Here is a 24,427-nt window from a genome sequence, read left to right on the forward strand (position 1 = left end):
TCATCTGTGCTGTAGATTAGTCCCTCTGATGGAAAGATCCTTAACTTTGGACAAGTAAAGAACTGTGAAGTGGAGCAAGTAAAAGGGGTTACTTATTCTCTGGAGTCTTTCCTGGGACCTCGCATCAGCACAGAAGACTTGCGTTTTAGGGAGGGTAAGTTCTGACCCTCACACCTGTTGTGCTCTGCCCATTCTAAGTCTCCATAGACATCACATTTCCAGGAAAAAAGAAAGCAGTTCTGTGATATTTGTTATATTTTTGGGGATAAACATGTCACTGTCGTAGTTCTTCTTTCACATCAGTAGCTTGCACTATCTAACTCATTCTAATTCTCCCAGTTTCTTTGGTTTCATTTTCTGTGGTTATTTTAATAATTACAGTGACTCCGAGGACTGCCACAATAGCAGTGCTGTAGCATTCCTGCTGACAGACCATGTGCCTGAGCACGTGGTTAGCAAAGATTGGCTGCACCCTAATGCATTTTGTGCACAAGCACCATACCTCTACTGATAATGTGCTTTCACTACTGCTGCACCTTGAGCACCATCTTCATGGCCTTCAATTTTGATAAGAGCAACACATTTTGCTGAACTGGAGAGGGGACTGCAGAGACCCCTCCTGCTAACAGCAGGCTTATTTTCAACATGATCTCAACAGAGAACTTCATAAACCTAAGACCTCTTCACAAATTCTGTTACTTCAAGTGGTAGCTTTAGGAAAACAGGATTTCAGTTTTGGAGTTTACGTTCCCTAAGCAGAGCAGCAGAAACTGATGAATTTCCAAATTGTTTAAAACGGTACAGGATCTTATCTCATTTTGTAAAGGGAAAAGAATACATTGACACATTGGATTCTTGGGCCTATTTCTAGTCTTAACACATGCAGACTGCATTCAGTCCACTGTTTCTACTAGTGGCTGCTCAACTATTGTAGTGATGGCATGAAGAGTACCTTTAACTCCTTTCTTTCTGTGCAGTCCCACCTGGCAACTCATTTCAGCAACAGCTAGTCACAAAGGAAGGGAATGAGCTCTACCACTGTGTAATCTACCTTGCACCAGGGGATTATCACTGCTTCCACTCGCCCACTGACTGGAGAGTGTCACACCGCCGTCATTTTCCAGGTAGGTTTCTTCTAGAAAATTAATGCAGAGGGGCTGTGGATGGGAGCACTATTACAGGCCACTGCTGGATGAGATGTGCCAGTGGAACAGTTGTATATGATAGATAATGGGAGCATGGTGCTTTGTCACACATGGTTATGAGTTCTAAGGTAGTATAGGTTACCAGAATTAATCACATGTGAATGCTAAAAGCAGTAATATTGCATTCAGGTTTTTGTAATTCTTGGAAATAATTGTTGACCCAGGTTGATCCTATTCTCTCCCAGGAGGGGAAAAAAAAAAAAAAAAAAAAGATCAGTTTGCATATGAAGTATAGTTCTGCAAGTCAGAGCAAACAGTAGCTTAAAATATGATATCTGTTCCTGTATTTGGCAAAAAAGATACAGCCAAACAGTAACTCTACCAGAGTTGGCTTCAGGTGGCTTTGTCCTTCTCTTTGCAGACCATCGTGTTCTAGCTCAGCAAAAAAAAAAGGTTTATTTCTTGGTCTTCAGTCCTGAAGTCTTGATTTTGATTTCAAACCCTCTTAGGGAAGATAAAGACCTGCCACAAAGTTTGAGAAATCTGTCAAATGCCAGATTTAAGTTACGTTATGAAGTTAAACTCCAAAACAAAGGAGTTTAATGAAATTTAGCTATCAGATTCAATGTAGTGAAGTGCATGCACTTACATCCAAACAGTACTGCAGTACTGTTATGAGACTAATAGTTGAGCTTGAGTATTTTCTCACTATTGCAGGCTCTTTGATGTCTGTGAATCCTGGAGTTGCTCGCTGGATCAAGGAATTGTTCTGCCACAATGAACGGGTTGTCCTTACAGGAGACTGGAAACATGGATTTTTCTCTTTAACAGCTGTAGGAGCAACAAATGTGGGCTCTATCCGCATCTACTTTGACCAGGTGAGTAAGATTACTGATAGGCAGCTTTCTGGTTTTGATTGCTGAGGTTTGTAAAGCATAATGGAAGAACAATAAAAAATCAAAATCCTATCAGCCTGAAATTAAGATGTTTCACTCTGTTGATGTTCTGCACTGACTCATATATAGGGAGCTATCTGCACTGTAGACTTTTTTTTCTTTTAATATTCCTGTTGCATTTTTGAATTGTAAGGTCCTGCATTGGAACTGCCTTGATACCCAAAGGCTACACCTATATTGATAGAGTACTGAAACTCTCAAGTAACAGTTTCTTCCTTCTTTTTACAGGACTTGCATACCAACAGTCCACGTTACTCAAAGGGTTCCTACAACGACTTCAGCTTCATATCCAACAACAACAAGGAGGGAATTCCCATGAGGAAGGGAGAACATTTAGGGGAATTTAACTTGGGCTCGACTATTGTACTAATCTTTGAGGCACCCAAGGACTTCAAATTCCACCTTAAAGCTGGACAGAAAATCCGTTTTGGAGAAGCACTGGGCTCTCTCTAGAGACTCACACAGCAAGAAGGCTTTAGATCCAAATGGACTCTTAATACATTGTGGAGTGTTTCACTTGACAAGCATGTATCACTCAGCAGGACCTGGGTGAGGAAAACAGGTGTCTTTGCTGTGTTCACCTTTAGAATATTTGGCCTATATTTACATATTGCTGCTGAAACGCAGAAAGAGAAGAACGAACATCTATATATCAGGTACAGTTGCCTTTAAAGATACTGACCATGGAGGTTTCTGTCCTACCCTGTGCCTGTAGTCCTTTGTGTTCTCCCCTCAGTGTGCCACAGGATAACTATGTTCATAAGCTTATAAATCCCTTTTAAGCCTTCCTAGACTGCAGGTCCAATGGGTAAGGGTGGAAGCAGAGATTAGCTGTATTTAAAGGGATGTTGGCAAGTTGAATCAGACCTTGTACCTTAGAAGTATCTTTTTCAGACCTTGAATAACAGATGTGTTCTCATCTTTATTCTAAAACACTCCTCTGAAGTTCTTACATAAAATGCACAGAGAGCCAGAAAGTTCAATGGACAAGTATGGCTTCACACTCCAAACTAAGCAAAATGCACAGAGAGGATCTGTACAGTAAGTTACACGCCCAATCTATTTTCCAATGTTAGACAACTTTTAATTCTTTTACCTGACTATGTCCCTTTAGGAATGGACTTTGCACTGTATTTTAAAGCTAAAAACACTGTGTCTACATTCCATATGATGAAACTGGTCATCTTGGGATTTTATTTTTTTAAATATTAGGAGACAGATCCATATGTCCATTTTCTATTCTATGGTTTTATTTTGCTATTCCAGGCCTTAAGGACTTTGTATAAGAGACAGTTCACTTCTTGAATTAAGGGTTGGAAGACAGATTCCTGTGATTCTATGTATCTTCATTGTTGCTTTGTCATTAAATTCTTGAAGAATTAGTTCCTCTATTTACAGAGCAGTTTCAGATACTTCAGGACCAAATTTTATTGCATGGAGTGAAATGCCCTATGCACTGCCAGTGTATTAAAATATGGCTCATTGTTGAAGCAATCTTTGGCCTTCCAGCTGCCAACCTGGCTGTCCTACAGTGGACCGGCAACTATTTCGTCTTAGCTGAAGCCACACCTGCTCTGATTTCTGCCCTCATACTTAATGATAAGAATGGGCTGGGGCCTGAATGCTTTACACTGAAGCTTCATCTTACAGTGAAACTTAAGAGCCTTGTAACTTCATGTCAATAAGAGTCAATAACGCCCTGGATCTGTTGAATATGGCACCAAAAGCCCTGACAGAAACTGTGCCAAACTGGAGAAATTCCATTTTAAAGCAATATATTGATTGGTTTTAGAGTTTAAATTCTTTTAAGTCCAGACACTCAAACATTTAGAACTGTCTTTGCTGCCCAGAGCTTGCTGGAGTGGACATGTTTATAAAATTTGCCTTTTTGATCTCCAAAAGTTTCTCATATTACTTTCTTGCTTGAGCCTTGGGTGTTTTTTTTCTGCTACTTCAAGGAGCTAGTAGGCTTTGACCAGCTGTGTTTTCCTTAAGAAATACTTACCTTTTTTGTATGCACTGCAGAAAATAGAATATAATTTTATTGTACGCATCCAGTTTGCCAAGTCCTGTATGCTTAGCTTGTCATCAGGAAAGAAGGGATGGTAAACTGTGTGTAGTGATGTAAGTCCAGCTGTGACTCAAAGATGATGGTGGCTGTTCAGGTGACAAGCAGGAGAAAATTCATTTGGCTCTGAGAGTCAGTGTTTCCTCACTTTACATGGGGAGGAGTTTGAAAGCTTGAAGTGGCTCTCAGCCACCTATCACGTTAAGCTTCTTGGCAGTAGCAAGTTTACTCCTGCAGCAGTATATTACCACAGACAGGTTCTAGAAATGTGCACTTTCTTAAACCACTGCGAGAAAGAAATAGTAAAGCAAACATCAGCCCCAGGGGCTACAGCTTTGATTAGCCTCAACTTCGAAGACAGATTAATAGACAACACCTTTGTTCCCGTGAATGAGAGAAAAATGACTGAATCTCTTCCCTTCTTTTCCACTGGGGTTGGTGGCATCCAGCCATAGCCAAAGCAATGTCAAGCTTTAATTTATTGCTACTCAGCAGCATCATCAGCCGCAGTAGCTGAAGGTTACTGACAGGCAGTAGGAGATAGATTACCTGATGTTTGCTTTAATAGAAGTCTTAAGAGGAGGAAGATGATTCAGTGTGTGAGTGGCTGGTTTTGTGAAGGTCTCAATGCTGTACAAAGCTAGCTAATTAATAAACGTTACTTGCTATGCAGGGGTCAGCAATCACCCTGGAAGTGGAAGCAGAGTTCCTAGAGGGTACTGATAATGCTGTGAATTTCTCCTGCATGGAGAATCCATTGAATTCTTCAACTGTATCAGTAGCACGGTATTTTTGTATGTCAAAGTGTATGACTTACTGACATGAACTCATTTAATTGCAAACATTTTGAAATAAAGAGTCTTATCCGTGTTGCTTATTTTTGTGAAATGTCAGATTAACCTAAGCTACGTCCTATGAGTGCAGTGTGAAGTAACAAAATAAAACAAGCAAGAATGTTTAAGTTAGTTTATAAAATAGAAATACCACACCTGGACTAAGAGAATGCATACATCTCTTTCCATCCTCTATGCTTTTCTGCTTTGAAAGGGGTGAAAACTGCAGCCACTCCTTCTGGAAATCAGGTTGGTATGAATTTACATATCCAGAGCAACCTGAATATCGTGCAGGCGAGCAACCAGGTTCTGCACGTGACATCTCTCTCGGTGTTGTGCTTTGGTGAGAGCACTGATCCTCACCTCCAACTGAAAGTAAAGAAGATGGCATGAGTTGGTTGTTTGTACAAGTGTTTAGTCTTTTTGACTGAGGAAGACTGAATGAGCTCTACCAGCCTTTACGTTAACGGTCAGTGGAGCAAAACTCAGAAGAGTCTACTGGAGCTGCAGCTACGCTTCTGAACAAAGATTCATGGACACAGCAGTCTGTTGAGCTCAGCAGCCCACTTCTGCTTACAAATTTCCCTTTTTTTATTTTAGTAACAGCTTACTAATGATTCTCACAACCACCATTAGCCTTCAGGCTAAGTGCATAGCATAGTGATGACAAGTTAGACTTTGTTCTGTTCATCTGCTGTTTACTCACCTGGTCCAATTCTTCCCGAACTTTTTGTATACTATCTTGATCCTGTAGTTGTGCTCTCCTTTCTAGCCACCTATGTAGAATCTGTGCCTGCTGCCGACAAGACCTGATAAAATGGATTAGAAGGATTCTTATCCAGAGTAGGAGCTCAGCAGTCTAATCCAACATAAACGTTCAATTGATGCCCTTGTTGTTTTGTTTTGTTTTTGTCCCATACTAATGAGGGATGAAAGTATAAAAAGGGGGATAAGGGGCGCTGGGAAGTAGAAAAGTGTCTGGAAGCTTTCATCTCCACCTTTAATCCTATATCCAGACTTCTGCATTTCATGACAGACCCCACCTCTCCAAGCCCCATTCTTTTTCAAGCACTTTATAAATTTTTATCGTTCTACTGGAGAAGTTATCTACCAAGTTCACAATATTAGTGGAGGTTTTTAATTTGGGGGTGTGTGTGTGTGTGTTTTTCTCCCACCTGGAGTGAACTCCTAATTAAACAAAGATTTCTGTTCTTTTAACAGTTCTGTGAAACAGAATGGTTATTTTCAGAAGTAGACATGCTCATATAAAGAAATCAATATTGAGCTGACAGCATGAAGAAAGGCTGGCTATAGGGGCTTTGCAACCTACTTGAGTTCTTGCTTCCTGCTGAAGTAGTACTGCATTTGCTGTTGGATGCTTTGGAGCTCTGCTTCTAGCTTTCTCTGTAGCACTATTTCTTCTCTGGAACTGTGCTTTCTTTCTTCCAATTCAGCTGAATGGAAGATAAAGGACAAAGCAAGGGAAGTACACTTATTCTGTTTCTTATCAGGGAAAGTCGGGTTAATAGACAGGAAACATGAAATCCTTGAGTCCTTTTCACATTTTGTAACCATGTAGCATCTGTTGACTCAAAAGATCATACCTAAGAAAGCAGGAGACCTGACAGCATTACAGGCTCCCAGTTTAAACATAACAAAGACGAGAAATACTCTAGTGAATAGTTCTGTACTACAAATGCTGCTTATAATTTTGTGTTTTATATCTACTCTAGAAGTAAGTCTGGTCCCATCAAGATAAATGCAGTATAAAGAGGTGCTCAGACATCATTTATCCTTTTAAGTTTTCCAGCAGTACTGGGTGAATTTTACCCTCTCCAGCTCAGCTTTGTATTCATGCTGAGTATACGTGCATACCCCACTGCTAGCACACTGCTAAAATCTCTCCCCTATCAGTTCCAATCCTTCCGTCTCCTCCTCCAAGGGCTTTAGTCCCATGCTTCAGCAGAATACACACAGCTTTATTACCAGTCCCTAATAAACGGCTGAATCTTTACCTCCTGATGTTGGCATACAAGAATGCCTTGTCTCCCATGTTTGAGAGTTGAACTACAATCTTTCATAGACTGAAAGAGAATGTGTAACCACTACAGCTTAGAGCTGAGGACCTACCTGCATTTTGGTGACTCTGTTTTCTCAGTAATTCTTCAGGTGACAGCAAATGTGACTGTAAGTTTGGTTGCAACTTCTCCAACTCTTTTCTCTGTTGACAAGCTTGGGAACGGGCTCCTGTCTGACCATGCACAGGCTGACCTCCTTTCTGCAAGGTCACAAAGACATTTATTTTGTTCCTCGGAGGATTTTCCTTAATTTCCTACAAGGAGGAATGCACCTGCCCCAAACTACTAAGCTCTCCTCACACTGAAACGCTGCCTACAGTTATTGAACCTGTCTCACCAGCACCACTTGTTCTGTCCTATTTCAAAAAAAATAAGTTCTTTCCTTGACAGCAGGGAAGTACTCCATCAAGATGAATACCTTTTATTCTGATTGCAACTGAGGAGTTTAAAATGCAAGCACATACTTGCAGGTGAAATGAATTTCAGTATGTGAGTCTTGGCTATAGCCAATACTCCTAACCTAAGTTACTTAAATTCCTGTTATCTTGGCAAACTGACTACACTGAAATCGTTGAAGGAGCTGCCCCTCAAGTCAATTGCTAGGAGAAGCATCCTACTGGGATGCTTCAGCAATACACTCACCACTTCTGCTCCAGCTTTAACTTGGGGCATGAAAGATGAAGGAGACCATAACTCTGGCTTCTGAACAACACAGTGCACATCACTTGTCCTTGATGGTACAGATGGGAGAGCATCGTGTGTCAGAGAAGAGTAGCAGTGAGTGGTACTGCCCAGTTGTGGGAGCCTCTTACAGGTGTTTTCTTCCATTTCCATTGTTAACATTAAATTCCCATTCTGAGAAGAACATTTGTTTGCATCTGTTGGCTGAAAAGGCATTTCTGATCTGTAAAGGAAGAAAGAAAGTACCCGTACATTTCAACCTACTGGTCTTATACTTCACAGTCAGTGGAAAAATAAAAATAAAAATAAACAGAATCTTGCTATTCCCTCGCATACTGAAATAAGCTCCTGCCTTGCAGGGCACTAACTGGCTTCCTAAACCACCAGCAGTACCATACATGGCACAGAAGTGCTAGCAGCCTACCTCCATCCAGACCTGCACTGACCTTGCTGTAAAAAATAATTAAAAAATCCTTTTAAATGGGAAAAAACAATCATATTTTGAAAACTTTCCAGTTGGCAGAAGCAACTCTCAATTTAACAAGAAAAATAATAAAAACAAAATAAAAACAAACAGAAAACCACAAAAAAAGCAGCAAAGCAGTTAAGTTTTCTATGATGCCTACCCACCCTGCTCCAGATCCTTCACATGAACCCTGGCTGAAACAATTCAGAGGTGACAATTCAGCCTGAGTTTTGGAAATTGGTGATCTCTCATCTTTCCATTCAAATGTTGTATTAATGAAACAAAGGCCTTGGTTGCTATTTAATTGACTTGAATGTTCCATTATTCTTGTCCACTTTACAAGAAATCTGAAATTTTATGGCAATTTTGATACCATAGGACAATGCACAGTCCCACAGTTACTGAATGCTTTGTATTACAAAGGCATGGGAATTTGAGGGGAGAAGCACAGTGTAGCACCCTTTTCCTTTACTATTAAAAAGAGATTTTCTACCTGGAAAAAGGAGTTCCCAGCAGTTCCTTTCCTTCTAGAGATTCTATGAGGAAGTCAGGTCTTCGTGGTGGTAACCTTGCTCGTCGAACAACCTCTCTGAAAAGAACAGAAACCATATAGAATCATTATTATTTCAAATTGGCAGAAGCTGGCATTGCAGCTAAAGAAATAGTTTTATTCTGTCACTTATCCCCTGCCTGCAGAATTGCCCTTACATGTGACAGTTTTTAAAGATTAAATTTCAACCTGTATCAATGTCACGACCTGGTTCACTGTATGTTTTTTGTTTTGTCAGATTTCATTCCATGACTTCGGTGGGGAAAAGAAGAGCTTCAGTAACAGCTCTAAGTCACTTGGGCAAGATAAGCTGCCATGATGGCATAAAATCCCTTCACCACACACTAATCAAGTGTTTCATTATGTAACAGATCCTATGACAAACAATCAATACACACAAATTTATAGTTGTATGTTGAGAAAGTCCTACTAGAAAGCATATGGCTGAGATTATTCCACTCATCACCAATAGAGAAGTCACAAAATTCTTTCATTACTTAAAGGCCAATATATGTGCTATACAGCAGCTCTTGCATGCCTCAGCAACACCAGCCATGTGGCAAAGCATCAGAGAAAGGAAAACTGCATGGAAATAACCATCACCACTGTAAAAACTTGGAAACATACACGTACAGATTTGCTTTTATCTAAGTCTCAGCTGAACAAAAGGACAGGGTGTTTTACTTTGAACCACAGGCAAAATTGTATGTGAGATCCAAACAAGGGATGAGATGTAGTGCTCCAAGATACAGATATGCACACATACATATATAGACACACAGACACAGAGTGTATGTAAAACTACATACAGATATCAGAGGAATGCAGGAGAGATGAATTTTATACTCACAGCTCACTGAGAGTTGAGTCATCGCCAGCAAATAGGAATGGTAGATCACTGCATTTTGAAGGCCACAGCTTTTCCTCTGCTGAATGTCCTCTTGTTTCAAGGCTGTCATCAGGTATTTCAAATGTCACTTGCTTCTTCAAAGATGGCAGAAAAGAACGAGGCTTATTTAACTTCTTGTAGAGAGCCTTCTGTTTCCAGAGCATTGCACAACGATAGACTGACTGGTGAAGATTGTAAGCTGCCTGCCAACACAAAGAATAGTAGAGTATTTGATGGTTGAGAGTGGACAGTAACACCACCCACCCATGGAGAACACAGGTGAAATGAACTGCAATTCTGACGACCTGAGAGCCATACCATCTCTCCATGCTAAATCAGCGGGTCCAGCACATTAACATTTTGATAAAGGGAATTAACTGGGTGCTTCTGTAACGAGGCAGGCTGCACATGAATAAACAACAATGCCTTGAAAATCTGGAAAAGAGCTAGTGAAGCTACCCAAGAACAGGAAGAAAATAATCAGTGCAGGCATTCCTATGATCCTCTCCACACACAGGGCTGGGCAGACACTCCAAGGCAGATGTGACACTGTAGCCCACATTTACAAGCATAAGTGGTGCTAAATCTAGGGCAGGGTTAGATGCAGCTAAAACTAGAATTCAGAGACCTTAGCCACGGGCGAAGGTTTTAACCAGCTACATTGTCTATGGTAGGATTTGGCCAGTTTTGAAACAGCTTCATTACAAAAGACTTCCAAATAGCAACACAAGCCTGAACTGCTATAGACTTAGCTGGGCTGAAGAACAAGGTGTTTTGCTTTAAATCACAGACAAAAGCATATGTCAGATCCAAATAAGTGCTGAGATACAGAGTTGCAAGATACATACACACTGCAGACACACACACAGTCAGACTGACTATAGATCAGAGCAGATCAGTGCCCTGGGTGTATCCAAGAGATCACTCTTGTCTCTTACCTTCATCTGGTTCCGGGCTTGGAGTTCTTCCCTCAACTGTTTCATGCCAGCAGTGTACCTCAAAATCCTGGTTACACCTTCTCTCAGGAGGGCAGCACGATAAACTCCTTTGGCTTTTTCAATGCGTTCTTTGTGCTGCTGTTGCCCCTGGGCAAATCTCAACCAAGCACTGAATACCTACAACATAAAGAGCAGACAGCTGAAAGCATTACAAAGACAACTTCTGGGTGACAGACTCCCCCTGCAGACAAGAACATTCTCTGTTCCACTGGATAGTAACAGGTAGAGCTACAGCAGGACACCACCAAAAGACAAGGAAATGAGGATTTAAGTCAGCTAAGAGAGGATAGGGAAAACACACAGAATTTTCTTTTGACTGGATAAGAGGGTCTGGGGACAGTTTTCCAGCATACCAAATTGATATACAGCACTTCAAAGAGGAAAAGGAAAGAAGAGATGCACAACGTGCACTCTGTCAATTGCAGTCAGACCTATGTATGATGTGCACAGTCTCAAACACACTTGTCTGCCTCTGAGCCTCACACAGCCTTACCTTCCTCTGCAATGAAAGTGACCAGTGCCACAATGCTTGTACTGTCTTCCGCTTTTCCCATTGCTGCTGCAACAGCTATAAGAAAAAAATATATGTTGTACAATCAGGTTGGGAGTTTACATGTGCCATAACAGAAATACCAGCCAAATGCAGCATTAACCAAAGAGGAAGTGCTGGTAGAGCCATTGCTGAATAACCTACTCAGTTCGCCCAGTATATGTATATACTGAGCTAATGGAACCAAGAATCCAGAGAATGTTTAAGTAGTTTTGTTTGGTCTCACGTGGAATAAATGATAATAAGAAGGAATAAGCATCAGCAAGGAGCTATACACTTAACCAAAGGCCAATTCCTTACCCTTGCCTTCCAGCACAAAAAAAAAGTAGAGCGAAGCCTATGAGTCATTAGCTGTCCTCCTTTTCTCTGCAGTAGCTGCAAGGCAAAAAAAGAAATGAGTCACTTGCAGACAAATCCAATTTATCTGAGCCAAATGTTGCTAGAGCAAAACAAGTACCAAGGGGCCTTCATCACCTACCCTTTGTTGAGGCCAGCCACCCTCAAATCCCAAACACTCTACAGTGTAACACCATCTGCAAATTTTCAAAAGCCCAAGAAAGTCTTTATTGACAGTAAATTATTTCACATATGGCAGCCTAGCTTGTCATCTCCTGTTACATCTGCTAGCTCTAATCAGCACTTCTTCAAGCAAAGCACATGCATGTTCCTTCCTCAGTGCACAATACACTTAAACTCCTCCTTGGCCAAGACTATCATTTCTTTCTCCAGACATATCACTTGCTCCTCTACACCAGCAACTTCCCACCCTAAGCAGCTTGCTAGCGAGGTTGCTGATCCATCTCACCATCTTCTCAATGCACTGTTGATGGTATTTCTTCCATTTTTCCAGGTAATTCTGCAGTAGGTGCTGCTGATGGTGCTGCACTGCTCTGCGCTGCTGAACCTTCATCATCAGAGACTCCTTAGTAAATTCCTTCCAGCAAAGAAACAGGGCCTGTAAACGCACTATCAAGAAAAGATAAATTAACTACCATACTGAAAGAAACTATCAATCTCAGCTAGTACTGATTGATCAGCTACTCCTCTAGGCTGTTTTGGCCATACTTCACACTGACAATACTCAGCACTTGGAAGAAGGATGCTGAAGAATTTCAGATATCAGTCATGATACTTTGCCCTGTCTTGCAAGTCTTTCCTGATGTCACTGACACTCTTTATAATCTTTAGGAAATCATTTGACCCCTTTGTGCTTCAGAGTCATCAGTCACACTGTTTACAAGAAATCATGACATTGCTTGCAGAGTTTGAGGGCCTTTTCATGTTAATGACTAGAGGCAATAATTGATAAAATGACTTGCACAGCCTTCAGAACAGAGATGTCTGAGCTTCTCAGTATCACTAATGGAAAACTCCATAAAGGATGGAAGTGTTACCATCCATTATATAGAGAGAGAACTGAGAGAGAGGCATAAGAAGCTTGCAGTAGAATGCTGGAGCCCCAGGTCATTCCCCATTCTATGGGGCCAAACAGTTAGGCTTAAAATGAAGTCATCCATACTGACAACATAAAAGACTGCCCGACTAAGCTACACTTTCTAGGGACTATACATGGATAGCTAAGTTTTTAGGGAGTTTAATATCCCCAACAGCTCACCTGCGTCCAAATGTTTTCTGGCCTCCATCACAGCTGCCACCTTCTGCTGACGGTGACACACTCGTAGTGAGGCAGTGCACCTCCACTGCAGCAACACCTAAAAGATATGATGCAAACAGGGGACAGGATACAGAGTGACACTGTAATATTCTTAGAAGTGGAAGCAGTGTACTCCACACTGCTGGCACCACAACCATTTCTATTTTATTTTTTCAAATCAGGCTTAGCAAAATCATGCAAATTTCCTACGAGTGAAATTTCAGAGGGTCTCCCTCACATTTTTTTCAAGGCATTCCTCTTTTCTGTCTTCCCCACAGGTAATACTACTATCAGTAGTAGTATCAGACTACTTCCTCCTAAGGAAATGGGGAGGAGGAAAGTAACAAGAACAACCATGAGCTCACTCACAGAAAATAGTTTCAGAGATGCCTGTTGAAATAACCTGGAACTGGGAATTTGGCTCTCACAACTTCTTAGGCCTTCCTTGATAGTGGCTCTTAGATCAAGTTTTGGTTCCTTCTAACTGCATTACCTGACCCCACCTGACCTAGCATTTGTACAGACCTTAGTATCTACTATACCTTTAACAGGATTGCTCTCTGGTAGTGCTCATCAGCTTGAGCAGTCACTTTTCTTTCATGTATAAGAGCAAGAGCATTTTTCCTCCACAAATACAGAAGCCTCCTGTAAGCAAAATGAAAACAAGGAAAAAGAAAATATTAAGAATGATTCTCACTTCACCTGGTATCTTCAGTGTTACAGCAGTCAGAATCCATGCACTGCAGGGAATGATACAGCTTGCTGTCTGGTGTCTGTCATGGAATTGAACACAGATAAACTCTTGCAAGTGCAACAGGCACAGTCCGTGAGATGGTAATAACAACTTAAAAAAAAGTTCAAGCAAAATAGATAGTGACCCAGTAAGTGGCTGAATTCTTTCAGTTAGACCAGCACAGACACAGTCAATTCTCATCAACAAATGCACAAAAATCTACAAGGGTGGCAAGCAAAAGAAACTGAATAACTGATTACAGTGCAGTTACTCCTCTCTCATGCTGCACTGCACAAGAAAACTCAACCTTACCGCAGCAGCAGTCTATTGTGCTGTTCCTCCTTCTCAGCTACTTGGTACAGAATGCAGTGAATGTGATTTTGATAACTCTGTAAGAAAAGCAGAGAGAGGTGAGATTTCCTAAGCTGCCAAGTCCTTTGAGAAGAGAAAATGTCTAGAAAATCTTAATAGCAACTTTAGCGTTGAGGATTAAAAAAAAGGTTCAAGCCACTGGAATCAAATGCTGTTTTTCTGAGATGAACAGTCATCATGTGCCAGCTAATGCTAGCTGCTGTATATCACTCACCACAGCCACAAGATGACATTGCTTCTTTTGCTCCAAAGAACAACTCATATACCCCCATCTACAACATCTCTATTTCACTTTGCACAATTGATGTGTAAATAACCGAAGTGAAGCAGCACAGCAGCTCGTCATTTTTCACTGAAACACTTAAGCACACACAGACAAGTTTCCACAAAGAAAAAGGCATTCTCTCCTACCTTCCAGGCTGCCAACATCTTGCCCAGTAGCACGTGCTGATAATGCATGTCTGCTTGCACCAGCTTCCTCCATTTCTCACACTGATGTTGCATGTACTACATGGAAAGGAGAAAAAAAAAGGCAAAAATAAAATAAATGATGAAGAAAAAACTAGCAATGACAGATAGCAGAAGGAAAAGGACCATTCCTAATCTCTGGGGAAACACTGGTCCTTTATCTTCCTGTAAAGGGTCCACAAACTAGTGCTGCAGTCTGCTATTCCTTTCAAGAGGGCTAAATTAGGCCTTCTCCTCCCCCCCCTTTTCAGGAATCCTCCAGAAGAACAGCACAATTCACTCAAGTTATCAGTTTTGAAGCAACAGACAGATAACAACTTTAATTTTCCCCAACTCTTAACATATGCTGCAAGACACACTCAGTACATCATGTTATGGCAAGAAATGACATAAAAGTTAAATGCCATCTAACACTACCTACTATGGTTTGTGCAAATCCAGACCGTACACCACAGCCTTGCTGCACATTCCCAGCCTAGATAAAGCTTTCAGAAAGACACATTTGGTATTCACTAGGAACAATTTCGTCACACTAACTATGGTAACACTACTAGATAAATCTCCAAAGCTATAGTCCCATTCTAACTATCCCTAGACAAGTGAACAAGATGAAGACTAACTCCCTTCACTCCTGCATTATCCCTGTTCCACCCACACTGAATTGATTTTATCCACCTAGGAAGAGAGAAGGACTTAGGAATGATTAGTGTTCAAAATCATTTCCTTTAAAGTGTAGCCATATGGGTACAAACAATTTGAATAGAATAAAAAGGATTTAAGCTTTTCCCCTCCTGTTAACTGTCTCACCTTTCTCCACTTGTTCCAAGATTGCTGCAGACACTTTGAATAGTGAAACCTTAAGGCTTGCATCTCCTTGAGCTTCCTATAGGAGAAATAATTTAATTATTTCTCCCTCAATGCAATCCATGTTACTGCACATTTTTAGCCTAAGTCCATATTCGCTATTGTCAGTTTACTCAGTAAAAGATAAACCAGCATAATCTAAAGCACAAATAAGGAGTCAGAGTCACTGAATTAAATGTCGCTTTGTCAAAAGTGGGCCACCACAGGGCCAGTCCAAATAATTCACAGAATCACAGAATGGCAGGGTTGGAAGGGACCTCAAGGATCATGAATCTCCAACCCCCCTGCCACACGCAGGACCACCAACCTCCCCATTTAATACCAGCCCAGGCTGCCCAGGGCCCCATCCAACCTGGCCTTGAACACCCCCCAGGGATGGATGGGCATCCACAGCCTCTCTGGGCAGCTGTTCCAGCACCTCACCACTCTCTCTGTAAAGAATTTCCTCCTGACATCCAACCTAGATCTCCCCTCCCTCAACTTAAAACCATTTCCCCTCGTCCTGCAGTTATCAACCCTTTCAAAGCGTTGATTCCCCTCCTCTTTGTAGGCTCCTTTTAGGTATTGAAATGGTGCAATGAGGTCACCCCGCAGCCTTCTTTTCTCCTGGCTGAACAAGCCCAGCTCCCTCAGCCTGTCTTCGTAAGGGAGGTGCTCCAGTCCCCTGATCATCTTGGTGGCCTCCTCTGGACCCCCTCCAACAGCTCTCTGTCTTTTTTGTACTGGGGGCTCCACACTTGGACGCAATATTCCAGATGGGGCCTCACAAGTGCAGAGTAGAGGGAGACAATCACCTCCCTGTCCCTGCTGGCCAACCCTCTTTTGATGGAGCCCAATAATTCTCCCCTTTAAAAAATTTCTTACTCTATTTTTCTTTCCTGAGTATTTTTCTTCCACAGATAGAAAGCATTCAGAAGAAGCATGTTCCTGTAGTGATCTCTTGCACGATCCAAGTCCTCTTGCTCTTCCAGACGTGCAGCTGTTCTTCTACGCCAAAGGCACCAGAAAGAACCCAAAAGTTGCCTTTCAAAATGAAGTACAGCCTATAATGGTGAGAAGATGGTAATGAATACATGACACAGGTCAGCTGCAATCAATGGAAGAGACATTTATTCAAAGTTAACAGACAGAACTGCCCCATCTTTATTTTCATCTTTTCATACTGAACAGCAATTGACACAAAGCCCGACTGCTGGGAGTTCCTGTGAACTGTTCTACCTGCTTCTGTGTTTCTGAAGGGAGAAACTGTTATCAGAAAACAGCAGACCAAAGAGAAAACATGGAAACTAATAAGTAGCACATGAAAGACTCCCAACTACTGACAAGTTCTGTTGAATTTGCATGAAGAGAGAAACTCAGAACAGTAAGAGTAAGATGCATCTCCACAAAACCACCAGCACATGCTAACACTGACTATAGTTGCACTATACTGTGTAACTGTGTACACTGTTGTGTAACTTACAGAGCACAAAATAAGGCAGTGGCTACTATGTATTTAAGATTGCAAGATCATATATACATCTGGAAATGAAATACTCCCCCAGAGACCTCCTGGACACCTACCTAGAAGCTGCTAGAGTGTTAGTAGAACACTGTACCTCTTAAATACCCGAGGTTGGCTCTCATTATTATTGTTTCAACCAGTAACTATAAAACAGAGTGCCAGCATATATATACACACTGTGAGGGAATAAATGAATGACTCGTGTGAATAGTTCTGATAATCAGTTGCCTGATTCTATTTATAAATAAGCAGCTTAATCTAAAATGGTGATTAGTAAATACTGGTCGTTTCTGTAACTTGGCTCCACCACCAGGAAAAAAGGAATTTACAACACCTAAGTCCATTTCATGTTAACTAAGGTTCACTGAGAGCTAAGAAAGCATCCCTCTATTTCCTGAGCAAGGCCTGCTAAAAAAAAGATGTTACTTTTTACCCTGTTCTCTCCCATCCTGTACTCTTGCTGCTTGCACGTCCTCACCAACCATGTGTCAAATACATGTCTCATCAGCACCCTCCTGCAAATAAAGAGGAAGATTATCAGCACAGAAGATAAATTCCTTCACACGACTTATTTCATAAACTTCAAAAGACCAACCTATCTACAGCTTAAACAGCATCTTGATTTTCCACCTCAAGCTAGACCTCTTTGGAAATTTGGTAGCTACACAATTTTCTGGGTTAAAACAAGAAAACAAACAACAAAAACTACCAGACAATTAGTTTGCCCTCTGAAACCTTAAGGAGAGTACATAAGACAAGACCAATGAATTTAATGAAGTTATTATAATTGCCTGCTTTCATTCAGATAATTCAAAAAGATTGTCCCAACTTCTGATTCATTTATTTATTTACAAACACAGAAAATTATATAATAACTTCTTACTTCTCATCCATTATACATATAGTCCAACTTCTCCTCCCTTGAAAATACTTTGAAGATCCTACTCTACTTTTATTTTTATTTAAAAACAAACAAACAAAAAGGAACATTGTAATAGAACTTGAAAAATGTTATGACAACAAAAAGCAGCATGGTCTGATTTCAATACTGAAATCCAAACCAAAGCCTTCTTTTTAAACAAGGTAAGGTTAGTTGCTATCATCAAATTTTCTTTCTCACTAGATGAAGATAATCCTTCCTTGCTAGTCTGCCTCCCTTCCAGAGACGGGCAAGATTTAAACAACGTTCCAAAGATGTAATGATACATATTTGTAATTGAGCACTACATACTCTCACACAGAACAAGCATGTGGTAGAAGCATCCTAGTCAGAAGTCTGAGCTAATCTAGTGGGAACAGCACACACCCAGCACTACATTCGTTATTTCTAAAACTCAGTCATGTGGGTGTACTAATTGGATTGTTAGCAAGTCTCTGCCCTTCCCTAGTCAAATGTTTAAAATATATTTTGGACTCTCACCAGGCAATTTATGGTAGATAGCTATTACAGCTCATTTTAAATTTATAGCTTGGTAAACAACGTGAGTTAAGTGGGCCTTCCTGGAGGATGCTGGAAGCTGCCAATGGTTTTCAGTTTCAGCTCGAGATCTGGAATCTGTGTGCTGTAAAAGTCAGCATGTTTACTGAGTAGCACAGAGCTGTCTTGTAGAGGTCATGTTCCTCCCTGCTAATCCTCATCCAGAAATGAAGAAGGTTCTAAGGCAACAGCATTTGAAGTACTTGAATATCCTGCAATTTTTGAACTGGCTGATGGCAGCATTAAGAATCAATGGACAGAAAAAGCATAAAAATCCATCAAAATTCATAACACATACATCCCACCAAGCTCCACAGGTCAAATTTAAAAGCATTCTAGCTGCTTTGTTTATGTTGACTTATTTCTAGGACTAAATAAACTCAGCCTCTACAAAAAACCTTATTTTCTCTATTGCTATTCTTCCAACATCAGGCCTAGCATACGTGAATCATCAGCTTCCCACTTCCCACACAGTAAAGCAGCAGAAAGATGCTGAGCTCTGCCCGTGCCCATGTTCCAGCCTACTGCTCTCACTGGCAGAACTTCCAGTTTTTGTATCCAATACTGACAGGTCTCCAACTAGGCTTAACCCTTCTCCCCATCACATTTTACACAGAAGTAGGAGATACAAATTGTTTTTTACAGAAAAGAGCAATTTGCATCAAGAGGATCATGCTCCAAAAGGTATTAATTAAATCAGAACCAAGGCTCACCAATCTCAAATTTGTATAAATTTATATGAATATTTCTCTGCATACCTGTAATGGGCATGAGCCATAGATGTTAAGGCCTGCTGTTGTTGTTCTTCCTTCTCTTCCAAGCGGGACTTCCAGCAGTTCCAGAACTTGTGCAGCACCTGAAACAAAACAATAAAGATATGAAAAAACATGACTATTAAAGGAAGGAGAAGAACCCAAATAAAGATTAAGTGTCTCACTAAACTTGCATGCAGCAGGCAATCATCGTTGCAGCATGCTGCCCTGCTTCACACATTTTTTTTTTATTACTTGCTTTAATTTGTTCTGGCCAAATAAAAAGTCATGATAAACACTAGAAAACACAAAACTAAAATAACATACCTAAGGTGGACAACAGATTTAGGCAAGAGATTTCCTGTCTCTCAGTATTTAAGAACAGAGTCAGTGATTTAATTAAAAAAAATATTTTGTAGCTGAAAGAAGTAGCCAATAGGACAGCTCAAGAAAAACAATGACCAAGAAAAAAAAGTCACACTCACTGTAACTCGGTGCTGGTGGAATGACAGATTTTTTCTCACTTGATGAAGATGACTGTTCATGACATTCTGCTGAAGACCTTTAAACCCAAACTTCTGTAGGAGTAAGAAATGCAAATAACTTGCACAAAATCCAAGTCAGCAAGCACTCATCAGTTTAGAACTGGCTGCTCCCATCAGCAGATATTTGATGTTCCTCCTTGCAATACCTAAATTTATGATCTTGACATCAACAAAGCCATCCAATTTCCTCCACAGATCCTCACTTCTCCATTTAAACTAAAACTCCCTTCCACTTTCTCAGGGTTTTACATGAGACAACTAACTTTTTCAGTGACTGTCAACACTATTACTCAAGTCCTTTCCTCGTCTACATCTTCAGTTCGGTATTCATAACTCACCTCTTATTAACAATAGAAAAGACCCACTTCCCTTTTAGGCCTCCTCTGCACAAGAGTAAAAGCATTAATACACCGAAGTAGCTGCACTTCTTTTAGTCCACAATTCCACAATACTTTGGCTCACAGATGAACACAGTAAACAGCACTATGTGAGAATCTTGCCTTAAAGGGCTGTTATGGTCACTAACATTTTCAATCTACGATCCAATCAGATTTACTGCCATTCTTTTGATGATTCACACTTAAAGAATTCAGCTCTAAAAAAGCTGAAGGCTTGTGTCCACCTTTCAAGCAGTCTTCATAGGCTTTTCCTTTTTTGGGGGGGAGGTGTGAATAAAACACTCAACTCACTGCATATACGATCTCATGTGGAAAGCATGTATGGATTACTACAGAAGGAAGTACAAATAATTCTCCTTGTAGCAAAACAGAGCAAGCAGACAAACATCTAGGGTAGTGATACATAGTAGAAATAAAGAAAAAGAAATCACGGAAGACCTAGAGGAAAATTCTATTTCATGGTGAAAAGGCCAGGGAACAGGATAGCCTGGTATAATCAAGATTAATATGCCACTTCACTAGTTTCCTAATTGGAATAATAACTATTTCAGAGAGTAGCAGTTTCCCCATCTGGATTCACTGCCGTTCCGTATCTGGAATTTGGAAACTCACTGTGGTAGAAAATGGCACTTAGTCCCCACTTAGTACCCGTGCACCACTGTTACTATTCAAGGCACACTGAAGAAGTGTCTGAATTCCCTCCACAGCCTCTTCCCCATGATGCAACCTAACTGTGCTCTTACCAACAGCTGATGTCTGTGGTGCTTTTCAGCCAGCTCACATTGCAGAGTCTCTTCCACACACAGTACAACATCTGTTACTGAGTTAAAGCATCTTTTACACAGAAACACTCACCCTGCTACATACACAACCTTCTCTCACAGGCAGGAATGGGATCTCCATCTAAATTTGCTTCAATATTTGAATTCTCAGCACTGTTATTTGTAGGGAGATATCTTGATCACAGTCAAGTTTTTAGATTTGGAAGGTTTACTGCAATACATTTCTAATTTGCCACTACACAGCAGCCAATAGGACAACTCAAGATAAACTCTGACACAAGAACATTACAAAAAAACAAGCTCGTTGTATACAGCTTGATGCTGACAGCTTTACAGATTCTTTTCTCATTTGCAGGTATTTTTTTCTCCTGCAGGCCCTTGGCTAACATACTGTGATCACCATAGCTTTATTTAGTATGGCCTTACACACATCCTTCTAATGATACCTTTGTCACCCCTGCTGCTACATGATATTCCCACTTACTAACCAGATCCTTCCCCTGCAGTGATCTTTTTAACCTGTCCCTGCTGGTGACCACACAGAAAATGGATACAATGCCTCCAGTGTGCAAAGACTCTCCTTAAGGTAATCCTTGCTGACAGTCTTTCAAGATCCTTTTGGTAAACATGCACTCTTCTCCTGCACTCCCATGACAGACGCCAATCTGAGAAACAGTGCTGGACCACCCTGCCTTGGAGATGCTCTTGAGCCAGCTCTAGAAAATAACACACAAATCATTTAGAATCCCATTCTAGATTCTTTTACTTCAGGTCCAGAAGCAAAAGTAGCTCTAACACTGTAAAATAGTGGTAAAAACTCACAGTTAACATTCAGCTGTGGACTATATTCTCCCTTTCGATCAGAAAGATGGTTTTAAAGCAGTAACTTACTGTACTAATTTAAGAAGGAAAACAAATTGATTTAGCAAGTGCCACTGTGTCACTTCTTCAATATACACAAGCTCACATTTCAGTATAGTTGTTATCAGCTTGGCTATCTGGAAGCTGGACTCTTTTCCACGATCATCCACCAACAGGCATTCACCCAAACATTCAAATTTGTACTGGTGACTTCAAGGGAGAAACAAAAGAACTACTGTAATTATCTTTACTGCCCTGTAGGATCTATGATTTGTTCAATTACCAAGAAAATCCACACACAGTCTGGTTCACAAGAGCCCTGACTCGATCCTTCCCACATTTCTCAATCAGAATACAAACTGAAACACGCTAAGTTTCATCAAGGTAACAGTAAAGCATTTTATTTTAAATCATGTGCAGAGCAGCTGATCTTCCTGACAGTTCAGTACAGAACTTGAGCCAGCCAGGCCTGCAACAGTGCACTGGCCAGGTAGCACCTCACCATCTGTTGAGGCTGCAGGAAGCACTGCAGTGCCTGCTGTAATAAACGTAACGGTGCCCTAAGCAACTCCTGCCCTTACTCACCATTTTCACTCACCATTCTGATGTTTCTTTTCCCTGCGGATGTTCACATATTCCAGCCATGCTTTCATGCACTTCTTCAATTCCCTGTGCACGTGGTGAGTTACTGCCCAGGTCTCCTTCTGCTTGGCCTTCTGGCTGCTTAAATATAGGTGCCACCACTGCAGCCAAGCCTGACAGGACAATTGAGAGAGGACAGAAATGAGAAAAAGACAAGATTAGGGAAGTAGAACAAAGTAGGGTGGGGCAGAACACAGTTAATAGAAAATTCCCCATAGAAGTGGAAGCCACGAGCAATGAGCGTTTCTCCAAGTAAATAAAACAAAACCAACAAAAATCTACAATTATTTTCATCAGCTGTGGGTGGATAATAAAAGTGCAAACCATGGTCACCAACCTTGCCCCAGCCAATTTAATAACCTGTCATTCCTCCTGTATTTACAGCCTTCTCTCTCACTCTAGTTCATTCACACCCAAAGCAACAGCAGCATAGAAAAGGTAGAAACGCAGAGAATGTCCACTTTGTACTGTATATGGGATTCTTGTTGTTTTTCATATTCCCACATTTTTTTCCCCTTAGAAGCCCAAAATAATATTAGAAGAATAATACTAGAATATTAGAAGCCCAAAATAATAAAGGATAACAGACTTTCAGAAAGATGAGTTTCCAAACCATAAGCTTATCTCTTCAGCATAATGTTGTCCTAAAACAGGTAGTGCTGCTACCTTAGAGTGAAGGCAGAATTAAATACCATCATCTGTACTTTTTTTTTTTTTAATTGAAACAGACAAAAAGCAACAGTTCCATGGAAAGAAAGAAAACCATGTTGCTCTCACTTTAGCTGAAATGAAGAAACTGGCAACCTCTCAAGAATATGAAATGCTAGATCGAACTTCCTTACTCAAAAAAGAGTTAAACACACTGACAGAAATTCACTAGGAGTGAAGGAATGTTGTCTTACAGAGAGGCAAACTGCTGCCAAACAGGTGACTGGTGCTTGTTTCCTAACAGAATAGGAAAGTGGACCTCACAGGAGTTCAGCACTCACAAGAGCTGGATGCAAGAGCCTGCTCAGAACACCACAGCTGCATGCTCACATACTGGTTATTTTCTTTTACCTCATGGCTAGTTATCAGGTGGAGAGAATTCTGACACCTTCACTACTATCACAGGAAGAATTCTTCTGGCTGCTTCCCAGCTAATATATGACATGGTTCCAGTTTGCTTTGCCTACATTTCTTGTAAATATTTTTTCTTGTAAAATAATCAAACAAAAGGTATCATAATTTGCAAAGAAAATAACAGAGACTTTTTTATTATTCTTATTAATCAGCAACATATTAGTTACATCCATCTGCAATTTAAACATTAGAAATGGTGGTGTCTGAACTTGCTAAAACTTACTCGAAATTGCAGGCTCTGAGCCCAGTGCTGCAGAGCCAAAATATTCATTTCACGTCCAGCACAGATCTGACAGCATCGTCTTCTCCACACTGCCCATGATATCCTGCAAGACAATATTACAGATATTCAAACACAGTGCCAAAGTTTTGTGCAAGAAATCATTTTCCTCTCACTGGAAAAGGTACATATGGAGATCTTTTAGGGCCACAGTCTATGGGTATACTAGAGGAATTCAAATGAAATCAAACTTGGAACAAAGTCACTGTAGGAAAGATGAGAGAATACAAGCAAAAATTGTGGCCTTATGATCATTATCTCTCTGCCTATTTCCACTGCATTCTTACCACAAACGGGTTCTTTCCCTGAACGCCAGTGCCACAGCCTGCATCCTTTGTTTTGTCCTTTGGACATCAACATAAATCAGCCAGTGCTGCCAGGTCCTGAGCAGTTTTTGCTTCTTTGCTGTGCAAAACAAAAAATTACAGCACTAGAAGTTCATACAAGAATCTGGCATTTTTAACTACTCTGTACCACTGCTGGTCAATAACCTCCAGCCTCCCCCCCAGCCCACAGTGACACCTCGTGGGAAACCCTACAATGACACCAGAGTCACAGCCACAACCACCCACCCGTGCTTAATTGTGTCACATGGACAAGGGTCTCTGACATGCTGACAGTGCCATGCCTCTTGTTCAGAACACTGTGAATTATTGCACACTGGCACTCCTTTGTCTCACAGGATGTATAATTGTATAAAAATATTCAACGGTGTCTCATGGAATAAGAATTGCAGAATTTTCTTTGTTTACTTAAAAA

General features: G+C 40.8%; 2 protein-coding genes across 5 annotated transcripts in view; one reads left to right on the top strand and one right to left on the bottom strand.

The window, feature by feature from the left end:
* PISD (phosphatidylserine decarboxylase) overlaps positions 1-5,046 on the top strand; it is a 5,695-nt gene extending 649 nt beyond the window's left edge. The window contains exons 2-5 of the mRNA XM_010720373.1: positions 16-154; positions 978-1,124; positions 1,863-2,023; positions 2,330-5,046. Of these exons, the coding sequence (XP_010718675.1) occupies positions 16-154; positions 978-1,124; positions 1,863-2,023; positions 2,330-2,554 (672 nt within the window). The 3' untranslated portion in view covers positions 2,555-5,046. The remainder of the gene's footprint in view (positions 1-15; positions 155-977; positions 1,125-1,862; positions 2,024-2,329) is intronic.
* Positions 5,047-5,121: 75 nt separating this feature from the next.
* On the bottom strand, positions 5,122-24,102 carry LOC104913550 (protein SFI1 homolog). Of its 4 annotated transcripts, XM_010720267.3 has the most exons (25): positions 23,956-24,102; positions 23,612-23,714; positions 22,223-22,379; positions 21,318-21,479; positions 20,725-20,795; positions 19,524-19,616; positions 19,045-19,142; positions 17,243-17,324; positions 16,170-16,348; positions 15,249-15,324; positions 14,385-14,480; positions 13,914-13,990; positions 13,411-13,513; positions 12,830-12,926; positions 12,020-12,180; positions 11,515-11,589; positions 11,158-11,232; positions 10,605-10,781; positions 9,628-9,869; positions 8,721-8,816; positions 7,723-7,984; positions 7,133-7,280; positions 6,333-6,456; positions 5,709-5,811; positions 5,122-5,371 (listed from the first exon to the last, which is right to left on the bottom strand). In XM_010720267.3, the coding sequence occupies exons 1-25, from the start codon at positions 23,997-23,999 to the stop codon at positions 5,264-5,266; spliced, it is 3,009 nt and encodes a 1,002-aa protein (XP_010718569.1). In that variant the 5' UTR covers positions 24,000-24,102; the 3' UTR covers positions 5,122-5,263. The 4 variants fall into 4 exon arrangements, with proteins under 4 accessions (XP_010718569.1, XP_019476619.1, XP_010718570.1 ...); XM_019621074.2 differs by lacking the exons at positions 23,612-23,714; positions 23,956-24,102 and having other exon boundaries at positions 22,210-22,313; XM_010720268.3 differs by lacking the exons at positions 20,725-20,795; positions 21,318-21,479; positions 23,612-23,714; positions 23,956-24,102 and having other exon boundaries at positions 22,223-22,295.
* Positions 24,103-24,427: the final 325 nt, after the last annotated feature.

The sequence above is a fragment of the Meleagris gallopavo genome, chromosome 17 (assembly GCF_000146605.3).
Source record: "Meleagris gallopavo isolate NT-WF06-2002-E0010 breed Aviagen turkey brand Nicholas breeding stock chromosome 17, Turkey_5.1, whole genome shotgun sequence".
Taxonomy (NCBI): domain Eukaryota; kingdom Metazoa; phylum Chordata; class Aves; order Galliformes; family Phasianidae; genus Meleagris; species Meleagris gallopavo.

What these genes read in the sequence shown, in the direction of transcription:
- LOC104913550 (XM_010720267.3), bottom strand. Translation starts at nt 23,999, where the DNA reads ATGCAGGCTGTGGCACTGGCGTTCAGGGAAAGAACCCGTTTGTG. An exon ending in CACTTTCATTGCAGAGGAAG is followed by an intron (nt 10,782 to 11,157) that starts GTAAGGCTGTGT and finishes TTTATGTTGTAG; the next exon opens with GTATTCAGTGCTTGGTTGAG. An exon ending in ACAGAGTCACCAAAATGCAG is followed by an intron (nt 6,457 to 7,132) that starts GTAGGTCCTCAG and finishes TCTTCCATTCAG; the next exon opens with CTGAATTGGAAGAAAGAAAG.